Consider the following 26402-nt stretch of genomic DNA (forward strand, 5'->3'; position numbering starts at 1 on the left):
TCTCTTTTTCTTACGAAGCAAACCCTTATGGTAATTTAACCACGGTTTACTACAAATAAAACCCAAAAACATGGTTAATATAGTTAAACCATGGTAAATACAAATTCCACATGGTTTTGCTACTTTAACCATGGTGTATGTAGTAAAATTGGTAAATCAATCCGCCAAAAAAAAGGTGCACTTTTTGCGTCAAATGATTCATTGAATGGATTGTTTTGGTTCATAAAATCGGTCCGTGAATGTGAATTTATTTAGCTGTGGTAATGCATAGATTTGAGTATCAGTACAGTAGGCTATATGCGTAGTTGTTGAGGTAGCTGTATTCGCTCCAGACCATGAGGTGGCAGTGTCGCTCCAGCGCTCATTCTGAGCCTAAGCGCGCAGAGCAGTCCGTGGATGTTTTTAAGTAGGCTGAGGTTACCTAGCAGTGAAATTCTATCCCTGCTTGCTTACCTGTAACATACAGCCAGGTATAAAGTAGGACAACCTCAAGTCTTGACCCGTTAGGTTTATTATTTGATACATATATTTTCTTTAGTCGGCACAAGCGATGTCAGGCAGTTGCGGGCGGAATCCTCCTCCTTTCCCTGATAATGAAGATCAGGAGGCTGAATTTGACACTCCAGTGCTGGACAGCGACGAGTATGATGATGAAGGCGAGGACATATTCACCGGCGCGAGAGTGAGACACCTGTTTCAGAACGAATAACCATTATGTTTTTCTGTTGAATTGATATTTGGGGGATTTTTTAAGTGTCATTTGACAGAAGCTAGCTGGTAGCTTTAGTCAGTATCTGCAGCGGTTAGTCTAATTATGCAGCTCCTGAACTGTTATTATGGCATGGTTATCAACTGTTATGTTGGCGTTGTATTCATCTCTTTTTGCAGAGTAAACCGATCACACCGACATCAGCTCCAGATGAGGGCGATATCTTCAGTGAGGAGGGCTCTTACATCAGGACCGATGTCCATCACGCAACTAATGGCCTTCACTCTGATGAAGAGCTGGATCTGTTCACTGGTATTTCTCACCACTCCATTGCTGCACCATTACTCTAAATGAGCAATAATAAATACTTAATGACACTTGATTTCACATGCAGGCCAGATGGTAACTGAACTGCTTGCTGGAAAACAAAATGAATCCTACCTTTGTTTTTAAAATTGCGAGACAGAGAAACACAGATCATGTTCAAGCTGTTTAATCTGAGGTGTAAAAAGTACGGAGAAATGTCAAGTTAAAGTACAGTTGCGGTAAAAAAAACATTACCCATTTATTATTTAACATACACACATTAAAAGTGTACCTTGTGTAAAATAGTTAGGAGAAAGTACAACATTATCCATATTTAATTGTACACAACATTTAAAACTAAAACTTAAGAACTTTCTTAGCTTTTTAAAGTGGTGTAACAAAAGACAGCAGGGAGTTTCTCATTATCATCATGTTTTTGCAAAACTCAAGTAAATTACAGATTTCCCAAAATACTACTATAATAAACTATAGTGATCCCATTACTCAAATACATTACATCACTGTGCTTTATCTGTTCTGTCTGTTCAAACTCCAGAGGCCACTGTCGAACTGACACTCACCAACACCACCAGTCAAGGCAGGAGGGAGATTATTGGCCCGACTGCATCAGCTGTCAACACCACACATGTCCCTAATTCCATACTCAAACCCAGCATTGTCGCCAAGACTATGGCGGAGGTACTGAAACAAGAAACTTTCCTGTGCCTTCAGTTGCATCAATGTATTATTTATATATATTCTTAATTCTAACTGAATGCTGATGGACTTTAACAGTTGGATGAGGAAGAGAGTGGAGACCAGTTTGAGCTGAACATCGCAGTCACAAACCCTGAGAAAATTGGTATCTTATCCACCTTATTATTTATTATTTTTCAATGTGGAAGTAAGCTATTTTCTGTGAATGTGCAAGACTTCTGATTCATCAGCTGCTATAGGTATACAACTAGAAGAAAAACGTATGATAATAAATTTAAATATGATAACATTTACAACATCGAGCAGCATAATGGACTATTTTTTTGTACAGCTAAAATAACACAGCTATAAAAGAAAAATAATAAAGCAACCGACATCAGAAGCCCTACACATTCAAATTACATGCCTACCCTTAAGTTAAAAAATAAAGTGAATATACTTGTCTAGTATGTTGGTTCTCAACCAGTTGCCCAGTAGGGGGCATCAGCAAACTTCAAAAGGAGCTTCTTCTTCTTTTCTTACTTTTTATATATATATATATATATATATATATATATATATATATATATATATATATATATATATATATATATATATATATATATATATATATAATATTATATTACATTTTAGAATATTGTAACTTAATTAATATGCTAAATCTGATAGACATTAGGAAATATGATTTCAGATTATATTTCTCTCTCTTTTTTTTTTTTTCGTTGTTGTTGTTATTATTATAGAACAAATGGCTCTTCTGGAATAAAAAACATTAATCATAAATAATAATTAATCTACTGACTCAGAAAACGAGCTGGATTGTCGTTATTACAGTAGTAGTACCAGAGGAAATATATTAGCCTACATGTGTGGGCCTTCAAATATTTCCTTGGATGATGGGGAGTGAAAAGGTTGCGAACCACTGGGCTAGATTGAGTCTCTTGTTCTGGATGTTCCGTTGAGGGCTGTAGTGACTGTGTTTTTCTGTGTTATTGTGTTGCAGGAGATGGCATGAATGCCTACATGTCTTACAAAGTTTCGACTCAGGTACTTAAAAGCTCTCCCTTATTACTATATGTTTAATTGCTCAAGCTTTATATAGCAGAATGATGCCCCCCATGCGTCTATGTCTCTCCAGACTACACTGCCCATGTTCCTTAATAAGACGTTCACAGTGCGTCGACGTTTCAGTGATTTCCTGGGACTTTATGAGAAGATGTCAGCCAAACATTCCTTGCTGGGCTGCATCATTCCACCTCCACCTCAGAAGAGCGTAGTGGGTAAAGAAGCTCTCACGCTCACTCTGGCTCTTTCTGTCTAGTGGAGTTATTCTAGCGAACCCAACTAGACACTCTGAAAAGACCTGGATTCCTGAGAATGTTCACTCTGAGCTCTCTGTTCTCTCTCACTTGCATCATTTTAATTTTAGAGCAGTCCGTTGCGATTTGCTGACTGAGCATGTGTTTTTTTTTTTGTTATGTCACAGGGATGACTAAAGTGAAGGTAGGGAAGGAGGATTCGTCCTCAGCGGAGTTCGTGGAAAAGAGACGAGCAGCACTGGAGAGGTGAACACATGCCAAATTACACATTTACATAAAAAAAGAGGTCAACCAATTCATAGTTTTCAGTCACATGACTGGCGCAGAGACCTCGAGGGTAAAACATCCATAGAACTGCACCACGGGCCTGTCAGTTTTCCATCTGTTTCATGCCACAAATATTTAGATCACCTCTCAAAAGAGGAATGAGAATGTATGTGAACAAACTAAAGTGTTTCAATCATCAAAAACATTCGAAAATGTCATGTGAAAAACAATTTAGTGCACACCTTAATGATGATGCATACTATACACAGGCAATTAGGGGCCATATCAATGTCACATTAAGCCATATTTAGCACTTTCTTTATAATGGTTTTCTATTGTAAACTTAACATGCAATTTAGTGTTGTGGGTTCATGTTCTGCAACGGAGGAAAGCCCTGTTTTGCCCTCTTAGTGGGTGTTCCTAGAAGGGTGTGACATCACATGAAAACTGGCAGATTTCTGATTAAATTCACCCAAAATTGAAAATTATCCCATAATTTACTCGTCCTCAAAACATCCTAGGAGTATATGACTTTCTTCTTTCAGCCAAACAATCCTTTATATCCATTATCCATTTCCAACCTTTATAATGGGAGGGAATGGTACAATTTATTTTGCCCAAAAAAGTCCATCCGTCCGTCCGTCCATCCGTCCATCCATTCGTCCGTCCATCCATCCATCCATCCATCCATCCATCCATCCATCCATCCATCCATCCATCCATCCATCCATCCATCCATCCATCCATCCATCCATCCATCCATCCATCCATCCATCCATCCATCCATCCATCCATCCATCCATCCATCCATCCATCCATCCATCCATCCATCCATCCATCCATCCATCCATCCATCATAAAAGTAATCAATACGGCTCCATGGGGTTAATAAAAGCCTTCTGAAGTGATGTGATGCATTTTTGTATGAAAAACACCCATAGTTATAACTTTATAAACTATAGTCACTAGCTTCCAGGTAATGCCCATCCATGCGTTTACAAAAGAGTCGAGCTCCGGCATATGACACAGGTGTAGCGTAAACTTAGGTAAGAGTAGATGCCTTTCGCGGTTCAAACAAATAGGGCTGGGCAACAAACTCAAGATCCTCTGACATTTCTCTTTAAAAATTCTTGTATTAGATTTAGACCGGTGCTTTTAAGTTTCTCTATCCTCTGCTCTATTGTGTTCGCCAGTACGTCGTGCGTCGGGTCAGAGTTCACTCTTCTGCTGGAACTCGACTCTCATACGTCCGTTACCGGGAGCCAGTCATTATAGTTTATAACATTTTAAATATGGATATTTGTTTTTAAAAAATGCATTTCTTCACTTCATAAGGATTTTATGATGGATTGATGTGCTTTTTGGGCTTCAAAAAACAAGGTACCATTCACTCCTATTATAAAGCTTGGAAGAGCCAGGATATTTTGTAATATAACTCTGGCAGCAGTGGCTCAGTGGTTCATGTAGGTTGTCTACAAACCGGAAGGTTGGTGGTTCAATCCCGTCGAGGTTCAAAAGTGTCGAGGTGTCTATGAGCAAGATACCTAACCTCAGCTGCTCCCGACGAGCTGGATGGCACCTTGCATGGCTGACACCGTTGTCGGTGTATGAATTGGTGAATGTGAGGCAATATGTAAAGCGCTTTGGATGGCCGTGGGTCTGTTGAAAGCGCTATATAAATGCAGTCCATTTACCATTTACCATTGAGTTTGGCTGAAAGCAGAAAGTCATACACACCTAGGATGGCTTGAGGGCGAGTCAATTAAGGGATAAATTATTTCATTCATAACTTCATTTTTGGGTGAACTAACCCTTTAAGTGGCTGATCACATATTGAATTTTAGATATATTGGTTAGATATATGTTTAGAAAACCTCTTAGTCTTTTCTAAGTGTGAGGGGGCATTCTAAAGTCCAACATTTATAAAATAATCAGAAAGAGAGAAAGCATTGGTGAAAACTAGACTTTTGTCAAAGTCAACTTTATTGTTGTTTTAGCAAATATGAATAAGATCACTGCAATAATCATCAGTGATCCTTTGTCAAAAATGTCTGGTAGCCAAGTATAGATCAAACGGAGGATAAATATTTGGAAAGATTGTTAATGGCAAGCTATTTAGACACCATAAACCTTGGAGTTAGAATTTGTTTCATTTTTATTTTCCGGTTGTGCTCTAGAACCCTACTGCTCCAGCCACACTTGCAGAATACTACATTTATTGACCTCTAACATAAAATATGGATTCACATGTTACACACCTGTTTAATTTATAACTGGTTATATTTACTGTGAGATTTTATTTTCTGTAGGTATCTACAGAGAGTAGTGGCTCATCCATCTCTGCTTCAGGACCCGGATGTTCGAGAGTTTTTAGAGAGAGATGAGGTCACCACCTTTATCATGTTCCTAGACACATCATACAGTATTTTTAATGGCATATTTAAGATCTAAACTTGTGTGTGTGTGTTTTTAGTTGCCAAGGGCAGTAAATACTCAGACTTTGAGTGGATCTGGCCTGCTAAAGATGATAAACAGAGCGTCGGATGCAGTGAATAAGATGACCATAAAAATGAATGAATCAGATAATGTAAGAGGAGCTCAGTTTCTGCAGTTCTAAAGCATGTATTCCGTCAGGACGTTGCATTTGGCTAGTAATTGACATGTCTGTGTGTGTGTGTGTCAGTGGTTTGAGAGCAAGCTGCAGGAGGTGGAGAATGAGGAGCAACTGCTGAGGAGGCTGCATGCTGCTCTTGACTCATTAGTAAACCACAGGAAAGGTGAGAGTAAAAACTACACTGTGAAGCCAATCTTCCAGATTCATGCCGTTACACAACATCTCAATGTCTTTCTCCTCTCATAGAGTTGTGTAGTAACACAGCGGTGTTTAGTAAGAGTGTGGCCATGCTGGGCAGTGTGGAGGAGAACACTGCATTGTCTCGTGCGCTGTCACAGCTGGCGGAGGTGGAGGATAAGATGGAGCAGCTACATCAGCAACAGGCCTTCAGTGATTTCTTCATCCTCGCCGAGCTCCTGGCCGACTACGTCAGACTGCTGGGGGCCGTGAGGGTAAGAGAGCACAACCAAATAACCCAAAAACAGCAGTCAGAATCAACCACATAAGAAATATGATGTTGTGTACTGTGTTCTTTGCTGCCCTCAGTGCTGTTTTGAGCAGAGGATGAAAGTGTGGCAGCGTCTGCAGGAAGCTCAGAGTACACTGCAGAAGAAACGAGAGGCTGAGGCCAAACTGCTCTGGGCGAACAAACCTGAGAAACTGCAGCAGGCTAAAGATGACATAAATGAGGTTAAACCTTAACAGTGAATGATTCATGTACAACACTACATCTACTGTTCATAAGACACGTAACATCCTTCTTGTTGAATTCAGTTATTTACAAGATGATTGGTCGCTAATTTGCTGTTTTCTTTGTTTCTGCGCAGTGGGAGTCTAAAGTCAGTCAGTATGAGAGAGATTTAGAAAGAGTCACCTGTACTGTGCGCAAAGAAGTGCTCAGATTTGAGGTAAGATGTGTTACAAAACAAAACAAACCTCACAAGTGCAAAAAAGTTTTAAAGTTTTAATTTTATTTTTTTATTTAAACCTCATCAAGTATATAGTTGAATATTTCCAAGAAAAATAAAAAGAGGACACCAGAGATTTCAAACGGCACATAGTGAAATACTTGGAGTCTTGCTAAAAGGGATAGTTCATCCAAAAACGAAAAGTCAGGCATTATCTATATACTGTTGTGTCTTTCCAAACCTGTATTACTTTCTTTCTGCTGCCCATACAATGCAAGTTAATGGTCAGGTCAGGGGCCTCATTTATAAACGTTGCGTACGCACAAAAGAAGGCGTACGCCGCTCTCTACGCAATAATTGGCATTTATAAAAAGCAAACTTGACAGGAAAATGTGCGGTCCTTCACGCAAGCTCTGACCCAGGCGTACGCACAAAAACGGGTGAAATGAGAAATGGCGACACCGTCGGCAGATGGAAGAAACACGTGAAAGTGTGTGAAACTGTAGACCGTTGTGTAAAAGAAATGGCTATGCCTCTCATAGATAACATTTAGACTTCACAAAGCAAGTCTTACAATGAACAGCCTACACGAACACCCGTTTGATCGATCTGCAGTGTAAAACACAAAATCAAACGAAAATTACAACAGAAATGCAAATTAACAAATATTTGCAAAAAGAAAAGTGAAATATGTTCTGCAATAATGCATGTTATGCATTGCAATTCATCCTCATAAATATGGTAAACAACGAAATAGCTAATGTACAAAACTGATATTCTCGTCAAGTGTCCGTCTGGCGGAGCAGATATAGATGCAATTAGATAGATAGATAATTAGGGAGATATATAGATAAATAGATAGATGTATTAATTGTCCACTGGGGAAAGTTGTTTTCATAGTAAAATTTCTTCATCAGCTACGTTCATGGTATTCATGCATATGCCTTAAGTTTTATTTTTGATAAAATGACGTATGTCTCAACCATTCAGAAAGCTGCAAGACATTACATTTGCACGGAACTATTTCCCATTTCCACGTAGATTATAACCGACATCTGTAGCTTGTCAGATTCAATTAAATGGATGGAAATAAAATGCCCATCTCAATGCGTAATGACGCACAATGGCTGATCTTGTGCTCTAGAAGATGTGGCGAATGGAAGGATTCGGAGTGAACGCATCTTCAGACAGCAAGAAGACTTGCTGGCAAATGAGGACACACTCTGGCGATGGAGCGCTAGACGCTTTTTTGCCTCGACTTTGATGTCCGACCATTTCTTTTTTATTTCGGCGATAGTCCGAGGTTGTGAGGCTACAGCATTTACGGCGTCTGCAACCTTTTGCCACTCAAGTGTCTTTTTGGCATTAGTAATGCCCACACTGTGCCCTCCAAACAACACTTTTCTTCTCTTTTCAACCTCGCCAACGATAACTTCTACCTCACATTGAGTGAAGTTACGTTTTTTTTAAATTTCCTCTCCATGTTTGCCATGATTTCGCAACCTATGAATATTAACTTGTGGGCGTTTCACGGACTATTTATGGGCAACTATGGGCGTGACATGAAGCCGCAAAAGCTGCGCTACATTTAGAATTTATTGTGATTTATTAAGGGAAAACTGCGTAGGATGTGCGTGCGCACGGTTTTATAAATCCGAATATTTCTGTGCGTACGCACGTCCTATGTTTCATCCGTACGCCAATTCTGACGCAAATCCTACGCAAAGTTTTATAAATCAAGCCCCAGGTCACCAAAACTGTTTGGTTATCAGTACTCTTCAAAATATCCTTTATTTGTGTTTGCAAAAGAAAATGTCATACTGCTTTGAAGGTAAATGATGACAGAATTTTTTTTGGGGTGAAGTATCCTTTTAAATTGCATATTATGCCAGATTTGGTCCAGTGATCCTTATCATAAATGTCCTAGTGTCCAAAATATGAATTGGGGATTCAATTATGGCTATATTGTCAATGACAGATTTAGAAAGAGAAAACAACCACAGGGAATCATGGATTGTGTTATCTTGCATTTGTAATGTAGAATCCTCCCCAGGGTGAAAAATAAATAAAAAATTGTTCCTCTGTGATCGTACTTGTCAAAGGTTTAATAGACATAGCCGAATAGTTGTCATTTAGGAATAAGATCACGTCGGTGTTTGAATCGAGATCGCAATCTTTTAATGATTAATTGTGCTCTAGTATACAGCATAAAACATCACAAAATGGAAAATGAAACATTTGTGAATTAATATTTTATTTTCTGTCGCAGAAAGAGAAAGCCAGAGATTTCAAACAGCACATAGTGAAATACCTGGAGTCCCTTCTTCACACACAGCATCGGGTAAGTGTTTGTGTGTTTTACATACAGCATCATTGAATAGTCTTTCATGAATTGTTATTTATCTTAAACCAGCTTGTGAAGTGTTGGGAGGCCTTCCTGCCTGAGGCCAAAGCCATCGCCTGATCAGAGCCTTACCTCACACGCTCCTAAACTTTGACCTTGACAACAGACAATCAACATTTCTCTCTTCCTATTTCCTTTACTCTCTGTGTGTCAAATAACATATACATCTTAATGGCTGTCCATCAAAAGGTCAATCCATAGATTGTGGTGGTAAACCCGTGTCACTGTTGACAATTGAATGTTGAGTGTAAAAGTTAAAGGTCAGAGGCATTTAAAAAAGAACAAGCTGTGTGGGGTTCAGCAAGATTTTTTTTTGTATGTGTGCACGTACTGTATGTATGTGTGTTCAGTGTTACCCTTAAGGTTTTTAATGGTGCTTAGCCTGTGTAGTGTTCTAGTAGAGACATTAAACTGCCTTTAAGATTGTTGAGTCTCATTCTCTCTGTCATGGATGTACACAGGGGTGCGACTGAACTTTTGGAGTTTGTAATCCATTCCAGATAATATAGAAAAACACTTGAGATGTTCCCAGGGTTACTCAACCCAGCCTAATGTTGCACTACAAAGTTAAGAGTATGATATTGAAAAAAAAGAATGAATCACCATACAAGAAGGGAAATTGGTTAGTGTCTTTTGAATGAAGTCCCATAATTTGTGTTTTATTTTGACTGACTTTGTTCTCAAACAATGCACTGATCTGGACTGGTCCAGATAAAGGTCTACTTATAGGTGGACAAACATTTCTATTAAAAATTCTATACGAGTATGTGTAAAAACATTTGTACTGTGGATGCTTTAAGTCTTTAACATTTACACACTTACACTACCTGCAGAAACCAGGGGCCTCATTTATAAAACGCACACAATCAGATTTGATCCTATATTCCATGGATTTCATCCTATGTCCAAAGTGTGAAACAAATCGAACCAACTGAAGAAAAATGTGTATAGAAATGTTTGCGCTTATATACAAGTAATTAAAATAATCCAGGATCAATTAAGAACATAAATAGGCGATAACATTATTATATGCATCACAAATAATTATAGATTAATTTATATCTAAGAAGGAATATTTGCAGGCGTTTTGTAGGCGGAGTTGATGCGCTTGTTCACATTTTTATAAATTGTTAATCGGAACATTTCACATTTTGGATCACTATGCACGTCTTTATTAATGAGGCCCCAAGACTTTAAATAACATAGATATTGAGGGGTTTGAATATACACCCCCCATATTCAAATCAGAGGTATATTCATGTTTTTTCTTAAAGCCAGATTTACACCAATTGTCATTTTTGGGTTATATCCTTGGTACAAAGCTTTTTTGCTGACACTAAATACTCACTGCTGTTATACATATGTATTATAAGCCTCCATTTTGACTAATAAGAGGTCAATGACCGATTACATGTAAGACATGCATTTAAAACAGTTGTCCTGTCAAACATTATTTGTCTATTGATGAAAATAAATGGGATAAAAAAAAAAAAAAGCTGTTGTCATTGGTTTCAGTTAAGTTCACCTCATCTCAAAGTATCACAATTTCATCAACTATTCAATACAGCATTTGTTCTAAATTGATCCTGCATAGAATATTTTCAGTCAAGCTGAATAGACTTTGATTTAAAAGATTGGAGACGTTGAACAATTTGGACACATTGCAATTAACATTTAGTGATAATGATTGGACATGTTTGTCAATATAACAGGAATTTATTTTAAATATGATTCACATGGAACTGACAAAACATTTTTGATAATGAAGTATAAACTTTAATTTGTATTCAGAGTCAGGTGATCATTATGTTGAATGACAAAATATTACAATTAAATAAACCGCACCAGATTAAAACAAATTACTCCAATACAGCTCTTTTGAGCGTAACCTGAGTACACGTTTCCATTTTAGCATGCTGTTATTCTGAAATGTACTAATCAAAACTACTTTGTGACTGCAAAGCAGGAGATAAATCACGTAAAAAGAATGAGTACATAAGGCCTCGATGTGTATCAGTAGTCTTTCATTGCCCCACCTGAATCTTTAGGTTAATGCATCAAGTACACTGGGCTCAAAGTACATTAGAACTAATGGACCAGGAGCACAAACAGGGGACACCCCACAGTCCTCGTGTTTCAGAGAGGACACACACTTCTCAGGGAGCTTTAGTCTAGTCCATGTTTCAGACACAACATCTTTCATTACAACAAAAGCCCAGAGGAAATGAAACCCAGTCACTATTGCACAGTTACGGAGTCTGTGTGCTAAGCATTGTTAAGTTAATGGTACTGATGCCATCACAACTCGTTTCCCTTTTCTCTCTTGAAACACTTGAAGTAATCAAATATTACTAAGTCTTCCCCAGTTCAATAAAATGTGTGGCCAAAGTAAAAAGAAAAAACTATTTTCAGTTGGTTTAGAGTTTCTCAAGTTGGCGCTGTGTCCTCATAGGTCCTCTTCACTGTCCCACAGTTCCTCTTTGCGGAGGAGCTGATATGATTGTCAGGAGTCGCTTTCATTTATGACATGACTGTAGCTAGCCGTCGGCTCTTTTTGATGGCATAACACTACAAACAGCAGTAGTACCAGCAGGAGGAGCAGACATCCACACACAGCCAGCCCGATGATGACCTCTGCACACATGTACGAGAAAGAACTATCAAAATCCAAGTATACAAACCATTGTTCTTACAATACTGTATGAACATAGATTTTTTTTTTGTATTATAGAAACACACCTTTATTCAATATAGTACCAGAATATTTTTCAAATGCATGCTAAAATATGTTGTAAACTGCATTATGGAGATATTTATATATTATATATATATATATATATATATATATATATATATATATATATATATATAAATATTTTTTTAAATTTTTTTTTTACTTTAAAATATATTAACTTTAAAAAAAACAAAATCTTAAAGGGATAGTTAATTTTTAATATAACTTTATAATGTATTTGTCTGAAAGAAGAATGTCATATACACCTAGGATGGCTTGAGGGATCATTTTCATTTTGTTGTATGGATATTGTTTTTATTGGTCATGTTCAACATTGGTCTGGGGAGTCTGCTATGTATTTGCTACTGCACAAGAGGCGTGATAAACAAGCATAAATTAAATGACTGTACGCAATTGGATAGTCTTTCAACCAATCAGACCACAAGAGGCGTGATCAACAGGCAACGACCCGTCATGTTGTTAAACCCGCCAATAGCGCACCAGGTGGATAAGCCAGTCTGTGATTGGTTCCCGCAAAAGTGTAACAGAAGCAGTAGAAATTAATGTACAGGTTTCCAGACTGAGTTGCAGGGCGAAATCAAATCGGCGGCAGATCAGGCTGGGTTTACCCAGTCTAGTAAGGATAGGATTTTAGTAGCAAATTACAGTTTAAGTATTTTGTTTATTTTTAAAGTACAAATGTTTTTGTGCAATTTATTAATGTACATGATTGCGCTTACCAGTGTCTGTGGCTTCTTTCTTTATCTGACACTCTTTATTCCTGTCTTGTGGTATGACTTCACTTGTGAGGTTCACAAAGTCCTGTAGGGAGCAGGGCTGGGAACAGCCCGGTAAAGACACAGCATACGGCTCAGACACAGTGCTGTCATTGCGATAAAACATCTCCACTGTAAACGTCCTGAAAGAAACAAGCAAAGGAATATTTTGGTTGACCAAAGATGTCTTCTAGAAACATGAATTTAGGAAAAACACAGATAATATGTTACCCATTCTCTTCCTGGTGAAGTTCAATTAGATGACACGAGGCATAAGGCGGCTGTAGGCCATTAAAGACATTCAGGGCTTCCTGCAGAGCTACAACTGTTGTGTCATGCTAGTGAGAAAAGAGTTACATGAGAGATTACTACATGCATTTCTCTGAACAGAACAAATGTTCTCTCTCTCTCTCTCTCTAGTCTGACTATTGACTGAAAAAGTGAAGTTTAGGAGTTTGTGTCTGCTGATATTGGTTTAGTGTGACATGACTTACAGCTGAGTATACAATCATCTTCACTTTTTGTTTAGAGTCTGGAGCTGCTGCGGTTGAGAGATTCTTAAGGATCTGGTCTAACAGCAGGCCTGTGAATCAAAGTGTAAGCAAAGTGTCACACGATCACAGTACTGCATATTTCCAGTCTGGATGTGGAATTTCCATTTTTACATTGTTTCTTTAGATTGACGTGTCTCTGCACAGTTTCAGGTAGCGGCCTCTCCCTCTATTCCTACAACACTGATTTGCTTACGTGTGCATAAACGCTTCAGACTGTGTAAATATGAAAATGCTCTTCCAAGAATCCTCAACTGTCTTCTTATTTATCTGAGGTTATAACACAGTAGTTTTTTGTGCCCATCATAGACATGTTTTTCTTTTACATTTTATTTAATTAAATTTAAATAATAAAATGCTCTGCCTAGGGATAAGCTCTCACCTCCTTGAAGTTTGCACTTCTCCTTTCTCTTATAGACTCCAAACATAATCTGAAAACCAAAGTTCTTCAGCACCTTCAGCGTTTCCATCACATCTGAAGTCACCCAGCCAGGTGGCGACTTCCCATGTTTTGCCTGGGGAAAGAGAATAACAGAACAATAAAATTATATAACAGTGATTCAGCTTGTGATAAAAAGGCCATCATTGCAAGACATTTACCAAAGTGTACTGAAGAGAACTCAACTTCATGAAGGAGTCCAGGAGTCCACATTCACACTAGGGAACAATTTTACCCACAAGCCATTAGACTTGTGAATGACTCTCACCCAGTAAGCCTCTCTTTCACTCTTCACAGTGACAGTACTTAACTTGACTACTTAACTCTGTCCACATGGCAACAAAGAACTTAACTTGACTCTAAGGCATTATAGAGCAATAGTGACCATCCATTTTTCCAGCCGAATTGGTTCCAGAATTATTTTCCCCTTTCACTTTTCCCATAAGGATTTTTGAAAAGTCTTTGTTAAAGTGTTATAAGCCATGAACCAAACCAACCAGCTACGAGGTGAATCAACATTACTACCAATTTTGATTTGAAGCAAAATAAATAAAGTATTTGAAAAACAGACAAAAGGGCAAAAGGTACAAGACTGTTAATCAAATAAAAAGATAAAACATGTATATAGAAACAATATATGTGAAAAAAAAAATTGCGAAATATGCACATATACACATATTTAAGTAGTTTGAGAGTTTATTCATGGTGTTTTATGGGAATGGGCAGGCACTGAAGAGCTCTTTTGATGTAATTTGCTAGTCACAATCCTTTGGTTGGTGGAGATTTTTTTGAAGAATCATGGGTAATGTAGTTTTTCACCAGGAATTCCACTGTAATATGCGATTATTTAAAAAAATAAGTTAAAATAATGTGGGCTGATGGCTTGAACAAAAGCATATGTCATCAATTAAAGCTGCAGTCCGTAAGTTATGCCTCTTTGTCACCATCTCTGTTTGAAACCTGCAATTGCAGTTATTTGTGGAATTATCATCTTTACATGGGTTGTGCATCAGCATCGGCTCCTCAGCGCGGATTAATCTAATGTTTCGAGGAGTATGTGTGGCTGGCTGTCAGTCACCGCACCGGTGTGGTTACTGTATTCCGGAATCACAGATTGTACGTCTTGGAATTATGACCAAAATAAGAATGAATTTTCACTGGAAAATGTCACCTGAACAAGTAACATGTCTGCCACTTTTGTTCTGACCAACTGAGAAAAAAGCATTACAATAAATCGTGCTACCAACGGTGATTAAATCTAACGATCGCTTAGCTCATATCACATCAAACCGTGCAAATTATTATAAATGTTATACTTTGTTCTCAAATTGTTAATGTTAACAACATCAGCATTGCGTGACTGTGCATTTAGTGTGTATTAGCGTTACCTGTAGATTTCAATTTCCGTACAGTCTAATAATTTGCTTTTGACCATGGGTGAATCTCCGGTTGTTACTGATTGTTGTCTGGACCTTTCTGGATTACAATCCGCCATCAAAATGATACATTTAAAAGGCTATAAATGATCCGCCACCTGCAGCATCCTCACATGCGATACTACTACTACCAGGACTTCTTCTATATGTTTACAGACGTGACACAAAGATTCAAAGACATGCTCAGATTTTGTCACGGAAATCCATCAAATTAGAACACATTATTAAGGTAAGGAGATCAGTTTTGAACACTGGCTGGTTATGTACTTGCTCAAAATTTATTTAAATAATTTTTAACCAAAATAAGTTACGGACTGCAGCTTTAACAACCTCATCGCTCACAGTAGGTCTGTCTTTAAAGGTTTTATTGTTAAAAATAAATATCCCAATGGAGAAAATCAATCAGATTTTTAATTTCAATGAACTTTTTGAAACACTTAGAAAACTGAAAGTTCAGCCGTTCATCAGTGGACCACTTCCAGCAAAAGGAACAAATAGGTTCTCACGGCTACTTGGGCTTAATACATGGCTGCAAAAAACCTGCAACATGAAGGGAGTGAACTTTATCGACAATTTTAATCTCTTCTGGAGTCAGAGACAACTGTTTACATCAAATGGCCTCCACCCAAACAAACTCGGTGCAAGAGTGCTAAAGGACAATATTTATTTTTCCCTTCATCATCCTTCAGCTGTGTGTGCTAACCCACTCAACCTGGATGGCACACACACACCAGTACAGTACGATCACAGGACTTCATTTCAGCATCTGATTGGACATGCGGTTGATACACCCCACAAGGACAATGATAACACCACGCAGCCACAACAACCACTTCTCATGGACACACTCCCAGCAGAGCCCCGCCCTCAGAGCTCACCACAGACACACTGTGACGGTAACATCTCAGCCCATACTGTGGAGTCTGTGGAGGCACTGGTAAAAATGGGGACCTTCAGGGGTGAAACTGGTGAACTTGTACAACTTATATGTGATATAAGCAATAAGCTGGAAGAAATGTCACTCCTTAAACCGGACGATAACATATTGCAGCTTCCGGTAACACCAGAGAAACAGCCCCCCTCACCAGACATGTTATCCCACTCTACAGCATCCCCGCTTCTGAGCTTCACAGAGAAAATGGATTTTGTTTATACTGGAAACAGACTATCATACTCGATCGCTGCGAGCCCCCAGATATCAACCAAAAAGCGTCAAGGCCCACAACCACCAAAGACTTCCTCCTGTGAGATTTCTTCGGTCACAACGCCATGGCACACACCCTCCTCCATCTGCACCAAAAACAACTGATACCAGCTCTCAGTGACATGTTCTGGGTCCACGCAACGTCAACAGCAATCCTATCAAATGTTTACAAAACATGCGTGAATCCAGTGTGCCTGCTTCTTTCTCTATTTCTGTTCTGTTACGTGATAGAAAGTCCAAGGCTTTCTCAGGCCGTATGGCAAACCCTTCTTATCTGCTGCCTGTTACTTATCAAACTAAGATTACTGTGGGGGAAAAAATTTAAATTAATACTGTTAAGTTAGCACTTTTAAACATCCGTTCACTTAAAAACAAATCATTTCTAGTCAACGACTTAATATCCACAAACAACCTAGATTTTTTGCTTCTAAATGAAACGTGGCTAGAAGACAGCTGCAGTGCAACAGTCCTCAATGAAACAGCCCCTCCTAACTTTACTTTTATGAGTGTCTCCAGACCAGTCAGAAGGGGGGGGGGGGGGGGGGGGGGGTCGCTGCTCTATTTAAAGATGTTTATCAATGTAAGCAAGTATCATTCGGTGATTATTTGTCTCTAGAATATCTGGGCATTGTGCTAAAAGGTGCACCACGCATCTTGCTTATCATTATTTATAGGCCTCCAAAATATTCTCCGGCCTTTATTGATGACTTTACAGAGCTGTTATCAGCAATCTCATCTGAGTTTGACTGTTTTGCTATTGCTGGGGATTTTAACATTCACATTGACAATGCTGAATCCAGTACAACAAAAGATCTCACGACTGTTCTTAACACTTTTGATTTGACACAACATGTACACGGACCCACACATGATCGTGGACACACTCTAGATTTACTTATCAGTAAGGGGCTAAACATTTCATCGATAGTTATTAAGGATGTGGCACTGTCTGATCATTTCTGTATTTTCTTTGATATATCAATCTCTCCTGCCATTGAAACTAGATCTGTCTCTGTCAAAAAGAGATGCTTAAAAGGTCCCATGGCATGAAATTTTCATTTTATGAGGTTTTTCAACATTAATATGAGTTCCCCAAGCCTGAATATTGTCCCCAAGTGGATAGAAATGTTGATCGGTGTAAACCCGAGTTCTGGCTGTCTTTCTCTGCTTTTGAGAAAATGACAGGCCAGACGAGCCAATCCTGAAGTCTCCTGGCTTGACGTCCAAGCAGGAACGGTTACCTCCCTTTCCTCCGCCCAGAGAATCTGGCACGCCCATGCAAACGCTCGAGAGATCATGGGTTGTGAACGAGTGAATGCTGGCAGTTTCTCAGTGTTTGGATGTACAAATGAAAACAGAAGTCTTTTTTCAGTTCCTTCTGATCTGTGATCAGTGATTTCTGATGTGTAGCTAATTATTTATTATTCGTGCACACAATGCGGCTTCTCTCTCTCCAGACAGAACGGTGTTTTCGTGTTTTCTATCTTGGGAGTCAGTGTTTTTGTACGTCCTCGTCGCGTCTATCGGTTCTAAAATGTGCATGCAGTCATGAATTTCTGCTCAACATCGGCAGAGTAACATCTTTAGAGATAAACCTTACACACGCCGAAGCTCGGCCTTCAACATCCCCGACCCCCAGTACTGCATCTGGCCCACAGCGGAGGCACCAAACGCGGCGTGAGATTAAGCAGAAGGGGGGTAAGCGTGAGGATAGCTAGCCAGCCTAGCCCCACAATAAACTGGATTACATTCGATTACTGCTGTTGTGTCTTTGTTTGCGCTGTGTACTCAACGCGTGTCACTGACGCTTTTATTTTATTTTAAAAATAATGCTATTATCAACACTTACTTTTAACTCGTTCATCTCGACAGCTGTAATGGTACTTTGCATGCGTTACAAAGTTGGTAATAATGATGAAGACGGACTCGGTGTGACTGGGACTCGTGTTTATTCAGAACTCTCAGATACAAACAGAATAAACTCGCGCTGACTGACAGCGCTCTCATAACTCAGTAGTTACTATAAATAACTTTGTTAGCAATCGCTGAGCTCCATCTCTGGTCCATTAGTGATGTCCGGTTCGCGAACGATCTTTCTTTTGAACCAGTTCTTTTTAGTGAACCGAATCAGTTCACCAAATCGGACTGAATCGTTCTAAACGGTTCGCGTCTCCAGTCAGCGCTGATCCATAATTTACTAAAGTTACTAACTTTCTGACATGAGTGACAGTCCCTCCGACTAGAAATAGACTAATAACCTGAAGTATATGCTGTAACTACAACAGTTCAGACATGCTGAGAACTGATGTGAAGTGAACTCAGGTCCATCCGTCTCTCTGGCAGCAGCTCGTGCCTGCTCGTGCCTCGTAGACCTCGTTAAACCACGCACCCTCCGCTCATTTAAAATGCAAAGATGTCAGCCAATCACAACAGTCTCATAAGTCTCACAGCAGACACGCCTCTTGAAGCAGGGCATTCAGCCACAGGGCAAACAGCAGTATAGAAAAAATGCCTTTTATTTCTAAATTATGACATTTTATGATATAAAAGTCATACTAACAATACAAGTACACCTCAGGAAACATTATAAAATAATAGAAAAATGCCATGCCATGGGACCTTTAAATGAGAACACTAGTGTGCTGTTTATGAAGGCTATATCTCTAACACCAAGCATTTCTGCAGACTCTGTTGATTTTCTCTTTGACTCTTTTAACTCAAAAGTTAAGAGTGTAATTGATGATATTGCTCCTGTAAAAGTCAGAAAAAAGAGTGGCAAACAAAAAGCACCTTGGAGAAACTCAACAGCAGTGCAATTAATGAAAAGACAATGCAGGAAATCTGAACGCTTGAGGCGAAAGACAAAACTTGTTGTCCATTACAACATTTATAAAAACAGTCTTCGTGTTTTCAATGTGGAACTAGGCAAAGCTAGACAGACCTTCATTTCAAATATTATAAATAGAAACATAAACAACACACGCACTCTTTTTGCTACTGTAGAGAGACTAACAAACCCCCCGAGTCACATTCCCAGTGAAATGCTCTCAGACAGCAAATGTAGTGAGTTTGCTTCCTTCTTCTCCGAGAAAATCATTAATATCAGAAATGCGATCAGCACATCCTTGAGTTGCTCTGAGGTGAGTCAGATCAGACCACAACCTCAGAAAATTATTATGACTGATTTTGAAGCAATTGATGGTAAAATTTTAGAAGAAACGGTACAGCACCTTAAAACATCAACCTGCGCCCTTGACACACTCCCCACTTCTTTTTTCAAAAGTGTGTTTAACTGTTTAGAAGCAGATCTCCTAGAAGTGGTAAACTCCTCACTTCTTTCTGGGACTTTTCCAAACTCCCTTAAAACTGCAGTAGTAAAGCCTCTCCTGAAAAAGAGAAATCTGGATAACTCCATATTGAGCAACTACAGACCAATCTCAAATCTCCCCTTCATAGGCAAGATCATTGAAAAAGTTGTTTTCAGTCAGCTGAACAAATTCTTGAACTCAAACGGATACTTTGACAATTTTCAATCTGGTTTCCGACCAAATCACAGCACAGAGACAGCGCTCATAAAGATTATAAATGATATTCGCCTCAATACAGATACAGGCAAAACATCGATTCTGGTACTACTGGACCTCAGTGCTGCATTCGACACTGTTGACCACAACATACTTCTTGACAGGCTAGAAAATTGGGTTGGGCTTTCTGGAATGGTCCTCAAATGGTTCAGGTCATACTTAGAAGGGAGAGGTTATTATGTGAGTATAGGTGACCATAAGTCTGAGTGGACATCCATGACATGCGGAGTCCCACAAGGGTCAATTCTTGCACCACTCCTATTCAATCTGTATATGCTGCCACTCAGCCAAATAATGAAAAATAACAAAATGGCTTACCACAGCTATGCTGACGACACCCAGATCTACTTAGCCCTATCACCTAATGACTACAGCCCCATTGACTCTCTATGTAAATGCATTGATGAAGTTAACAGTTGGATGTGCCAAAACTTTCTTCAGTTAAACAAAGACAAAACTGAAATTACTACATTAGGAAACAAAGATGAAATTCTCAAGGTGAATGCATATCTTGAGGCTAAAGGCCTGAAATCAAAAAATCAAGTCAGGAATCTTGGTGTGATTTTGGAGTCAGACCTGAGTTTCAGTAGTCATGTCAAAGCAATAACTAAATCAGCTTACTATCATCTGAAAAATATTGCAAGAATTAGAAGCTTTATTTCCAGGCAAGACTTAGAGAAACTCGTTCATGCTTTTATCACCAGCAGGGTGGATTATTGTAATGGTCTTCTCACTGGCCTTCCCAAAAAGACCATTAGAAAGCTGCAGCTCATACAGAACGCTGCTGCCAGGATCCTGAGCAGAACCAGAAAATATGACCATATCACACCAGTCCTCAGGTCTTTACACTGGCTTCCAGTTACATTTAGGATCGATTTTAAAGTACTATTACTTGTATATAAATCACTAAATGACCTAGGACCTAAATACATTGCAGATATGCTGATTAAATACAAACCCAACAGATCACTCAGATCATCAGGATCAAGTCAACTAGAAATACCAAGGGTTCACTCAAAGCAAGGAGAGTCTGCTTTTAGCTATTATGCCAGCCGTAGCTGGAACCAGCTTCCTGAACAGATCAGATGTGCTCCAACAGTAGCCACTTTCAAATCCAGACTCAAAACACATCTGTTCAGCTGTGCATTTACTGAATGAGCTGTGCAACTGTACAACTAATTGCACCTTATCTTATGCATTTACTCAATGTGCTCTGTGCTTTGTCCGAACTGCTTGCACTTTAATAATGTTTCATTTTAACCCTGTTTTATTTTTAGTTTTTAATTATACTTTTATTTGTATTATTTTTTTTATTTTGTTAAGGCTGTCTGGGTGGAAGAGGTTGAGAGACGGGGGAGCTTAAACAGTTATTGTGGTTCGAGTCCACATAGTTATCCTCAATTTAGACCCCGACGTGATGTCTCTGATCAGGTAAGACATGAATTTGGTTTTGACTACCTGATTAGTGGCATCACTGAATAAATGTTATTGTGGTTCGAGTCCACATAGGTGCGAGGACGATCCGTATAGCCTTGGTAAGGACCGTATAGATCCGCTCTGACGGTCGAACAAAGAGAACACCCTCAAGTTAGGCCAAGAAGATTTGTCTGTAAGGGTACTGTCTAAACGCACAGTTACCTGACAAATATTTTTAAAGTAAACCTGACTCTCCATTTTCTTCCACCCCAGATAGGGGATTTCATCTTTATTTTTATTTCCTTTTAATTTCCTTTTAATTCCTTTTATAACTATTATACTATATATATTTTTATTTTATTCACTTATAACTATTTTAACTTCATTTCTGTGTAAAGCACTTTGAATTGCCACTGTGTATGAAATGTGCTATACAAATAAACTTGCCTTGCCTTGCCTTGCCTTGCCTTTCAGAAACCTAATGTTGCACTGTAATGAGTTGCATTGCATATATCTTTAATATATAATTCATTCACATATAGACAATACTTAGCGAGATTGACTGGCAGAGTCTTTCAATGCTAGATGAAGTCATTAATAACATGCACATGAACGGCAGGTGAAACTCACCTCACAGAACAACGTGTCATAGACACTCCAAATAGACTCAATGGAGGCTCTCTCCAGTCCGGTTTTATTTCTCACCATTTCTATAAACCCCTGCATAAAAACACAATGACATAATGATTGTAGTAACCATTATGTTTTTTTTATTGCACATTTACATTGCAAAAAAAATTCTAACATTGTAAGGCATACCCTAACATTGTAAAGGCACACTTACTAACATGAAAATAATAAGGGGTTTTGAAATGTAATGGAAAAAAAAACATTTATTAGGACAGCACTAAAATAGTAATTATTTAAGTTGCGTCCCAAATGACGCACTATACACTATGGACTCAACCATGTAGTGTATGAAGTTTATAAGGTTATTTATTATCATCATTCAACATCGGTGTCTGAAAGCCCCTCCCTCTCCGCTAAGTATTTAAAGGGTTAGTTCACCCAAGAATGAAAATTCTGTCATTAAATTACTCACTCTCATGTCGTTCCAAACCCGTAACACCTTTGTTCATCTTCAGAACGCAAAATTAAGATTTTTTTTTTAATGAAATCCGAGAGCTCACTGACCCCTCCATAGACAGTTATTTAATTTACACTTTCAAGGTTCAGAAAGGTAGTAAAAACATTGTTAAAATAGTACATGTCCAATACTTTTTGTGACGTAGAAAAGCGATTCCAAGTTCTATGGCAGAACACATGGACATAGTCCATAAGTGCATCAAGATGTTTAAAGTTTACTTTTAATTTTGGAATTTTCAGCGTGAACATACTATTTATACAACTAAACGGCATAGAATAGTGCATACGTACACAATCAGTATACGTTTTCTGCTTTTCTTTTTTGAGTTTTTAAAGAATTTTAAATATTTTTGCAAAATCATGAAAAAAGTGGTTTGAATGTGATATTTACCTAAAGTCACCATCTTCAAAAGTTCAGAAATCTAGGGATTCAATACTTAAAAACAGGATATCTTCTAAAACTATGGGAAGGATGTTATTAATTTTCATTGAAAGCCAACTAAACACATCCAACCAATGAAAAGGTGTTTGAGGAAAGGAAGAACAGAACACACAAGGATCTGTCTCAAACTGAAATCTCTTCTGTAAAAAATTCCCTTATCCACTGGGAGTAGGACTACTGGTTAAATTATCTCCGGACTCTAATAAATATTCATGAGTCAAACTCAACCTCCTCTGGGCATCACGATTTAAAACCAATTCAGAAAACTGAAGGATACCTTTTTTGTTGCACTATATCATTATTGCTGTAAAAACATTACTGTAAAGTCCAGTTTTTGCAAGGTGGACTCACCTTGTAAGTGTCAGTCATGTTAAGAAAAATGTCAGATTTTTCAGTCTCATTCATGAGCTGTGTGTAACGTGGACAGTCTTCTAGCGGGAATGAGAGTAGCTGGAAAGAAAAAACAAAGGCAAACACACTGTAGGAAGGTCATGTGGCCATTGAAATACATTTAAAACATCCAGAGACATTTACTGTTGCTGCGGTGCAAATATGAACTCAACACTAAAGAGAGGTCAGGGCCAAGTTTCAGTGTGCTGCAAAATTGTGGAGAGAAAAAGTGGGAACAGAGCTTCAGTGTGATGTCTTACCTTCTCTTCATCTGCTGGGACAGTGTGAACAGGTAGCGGCTGCCATTTCAAATCTGGATTAAACACCTCAGAACCGTTAGGTGGGAACATGCCAGCCAGGTTAGCTTCTGCACTCATCAGAGTCCGGTCAACATCTGTACTTCTGATGAATATCTGCAACACAAAGATGGCATATTCTTTTTAAACACGCAAGTCTGACAGCTTTGTGTATCTGTTTACTAAACATGTTTAAACAGAAATTTAAAGAGACAGTGACCTCATGCCGGTTATAGTCCTCACTCAGGAATCCTCTGTAGCGCTTCTTTAAAAATTGACCTAGTTCATAGTGCTGCTTCATTCCCTCCTGGAAAATTCAGAAGATTGAGTTACCGTAATAAAAACACAGTTTACTAAATCTTATAGTGAAAGAAGGAAATAACATCATTAAAAGTACATTCAGTATTTGGGTGCCTGTTAATTACAGACTGTTCTCATAATAGTTTTCTATAAAAAGGGTTTTAATTATGTAAGGTGCGGATCACCCCCTTCAATGTATTTCAGCATGTTTAAATGACAATAAATTGGAGATGTGTCCATCCAGGATTTTCAAGCTGCATGTTAATGTAATTACTGCCTCACCACTGATGAGCAAAGGCGGGTGAGCTGCACTGCGCTTGAACACTGTACATTCTGTGTAGGGAAATTGACTCAATTACATAATTCGCAGTGCTTCATCAGAGTGGGCGTCTGTACAAGCTCTTTTGGTATGATTTGCTTATCGTTATTGCAACTCTCTGATCAGTAGAATTTTTTGTACAGCAACATGGCATTTAAAAATTATTTAAAATAATGCAGACTTTAACAGAGCATATACCATCGATTAACAACCTCAAAACTCACAGTAGGTCTGTCTTATGGTTTAGAAGTTATCGTTAAAAATCCCTATGGAGAAAATGAATGGACTTTTTACTTTTGGAACCCGACTGTTTGCACTCTATATACACACAATATAGCACAGCCTCTTGCACATTACTGTCTGCATAACTAAATGCCCCTCAAGTAGCATGTAACTGATTAAAACAAAGAGAATAAGATATGTGTGCATGTCTACATACCTGAGAGAGCTGTCCAAAACCCTGGGGCCAGTCACTTTCCTTGTAGGGATCAGTTGGGTAGGCCTTGATTGGAGATCTGTCGCCATGACGATAAAGCTAACAGAGAGGAAGTGAAATACTTGGCTGAGTATTGGGAATTTATGTAAACGTGTTCAGGAGGACGAACTACACTGTGCAACTGCGGCTAGATCAGCAAATCCTGCTTGTCATGTGCTCATACTGACACCCGGATACAAGCCACACAGTCGTCTGTGTAAACATATTCTAATTGGATAAGCAGATTCAGTCTATCTCCTTATCTTTATCTCTGTCTTTCACAGAAATCAGCTGTGATCTTCTCTCATTTACACTTAGTCTATAGTAGGATTTAACTGTATTGCTTTCCAAAAAGAAATTAGGTTGTTTTCTAAAAATGCTTTCAATTATAGCCATGTTACACAATCATGCTCAAAAAGACAAGCCTCTGGTTTAAACTTACTCATTTTCAGTGACTCCAAAGTCGTATTGAACCAACCATAAAACACTTATTTTGTTTACACGAGTACAGAGTCAGACACGATTCCTTCTTCATGTCTGACTGTTTTATGGTTCAACAATCATCTCAAATATGATGTAAATATTTGTTGTTGCATTTCTTATTTAAGTGATCAATGACACATAAAAGCAAAGCAGAATGTATAACAATCACCTCACTAAACATTGGGTGACTTTTAATTAGGTGGACTAAACTTTTTTCAAGGGATTATATTGCTTTGAGAAGCCATGGGAACTGGGAAGCCATGGACCTTCATGAATTGCTCATAAGGTAGAATATGACCAGAATCAAAGGTGAAAATGAAAGGAATCAAATGACTCATTAATATGTGATGAAGACAAGGATTGAACAGGCTGACAGGCAGTCGAGAACAAGCCGTAGAACTAAAAATCAAAGTTGGTAGCAAACATTGGTTACTCATGTCAGCAGATATATGTCGTCGCTTCTGGATACAGTATCAAACTAGACTGAAAATACCAGTATCGACAAATGTACAGTAAACAATGCAAAGCATTGAGAAACGTTAGAAAAAAACAGAACTCATTTCACATTCACACAGAAGACACAGATTTGTTATGCATAAAAATATGATACAGATAATAGGAGGTCAGAATGAGTCATATTTCAAGACGAACAGTTTTGTCAAACCAGCTGCAGCCTACATTTAACGTTACTCAACTCACACTGGGCGTAATCTTAACAAATGCATTATACTCACCACAGTGACAAACTTGAGCGACCTCTCTCCATTGGAAAAACTGAAAGCGAAGAAAAACAAGACGATCAGAAAACAGGAATCCATACTTGCGGACGAGCAGCTGAGGTAGAGTACAGTAACCTCATTGAACGACCGTTGCCTGGCTGATCAGTGGCAAACACAAGACGAGCTGCACGCTTTTCCGGGTAAAGGAGCGCTCCCATTGGTCAACACACTCTGCAGCTTTAAAAAACACGCAATGTGATTGGCTGTCTTGAAACGGAGAAGGACTCGGAACCAAATCGCAAACAATAGTTGTCTTTTGACAAGATAGCCGTAAACTGCAAGTGTGGGTCATAATCATAATCTGACATCCAAGACCAGTCTCAATTATCTGTATTTGATTGAGTGAACTAATCGCTTTCACACTTAACCTGCTGGCTTTATATTAAAA

General features: G+C 38.6%; 2 protein-coding genes across 3 annotated transcripts; one reads left to right on the forward strand and one right to left on the reverse strand.

Annotated features, from left to right (window-relative positions):
- Window positions 1-367: 367 nt before the first annotated feature.
- On the forward strand, window positions 368-10725 carry snx1b (sorting nexin 1b). The gene is made up of 15 exons (XM_079838903.1): window positions 368-682; window positions 889-1021; window positions 1572-1714; window positions 1811-1877; window positions 2736-2779; window positions 2871-3012; window positions 3219-3297; window positions 5628-5703; window positions 5792-5905; window positions 6002-6095; window positions 6179-6384; window positions 6479-6622; window positions 6760-6840; window positions 9110-9181; window positions 9254-10725. Exons 1-15 carry the CDS (start codon window positions 551-553, stop codon window positions 9302-9304), a joined length of 1578 nt encoding a protein of 525 aa, XP_079695029.1. The 5' UTR covers window positions 368-550; the 3' UTR covers window positions 9305-10725.
- acp2 (acid phosphatase 2, lysosomal) lies at window positions 9866-26158 on the reverse strand. 2 transcript variants are annotated; one of them, XM_079838917.1, is made up of 12 exons: window positions 26090-26158; window positions 25970-26009; window positions 24717-24812; window positions 23879-23965; window positions 23623-23775; window positions 23324-23422; window positions 22015-22104; window positions 13688-13820; window positions 13249-13337; window positions 12986-13092; window positions 12719-12897; window positions 10515-11878 (listed from the first exon to the last, which is right to left on the reverse strand). In XM_079838917.1, the coding sequence occupies exons 1-12, from the start codon at window positions 26092-26094 to the stop codon at window positions 11748-11750; spliced, it is 1209 nt and encodes a 402-aa protein (XP_079695043.1). In that variant the 5' UTR covers window positions 26095-26158; the 3' UTR covers window positions 10515-11747. The 2 variants fall into 2 exon arrangements, with proteins under 2 accessions (XP_079695044.1, XP_079695043.1); XM_079838918.1 differs by having other exon boundaries at window positions 9866-11878; window positions 25970-26115.
- Between the last annotated feature and the right edge of the window lie 244 nt (window positions 26159-26402).

This window comes from Gobio gobio, assembly GCF_949357685.1.
Source record: "Gobio gobio genome assembly, chromosome: 2".
Lineage (NCBI taxonomy): Eukaryota > Metazoa > Chordata > Actinopteri > Cypriniformes > Gobionidae > Gobio > Gobio gobio.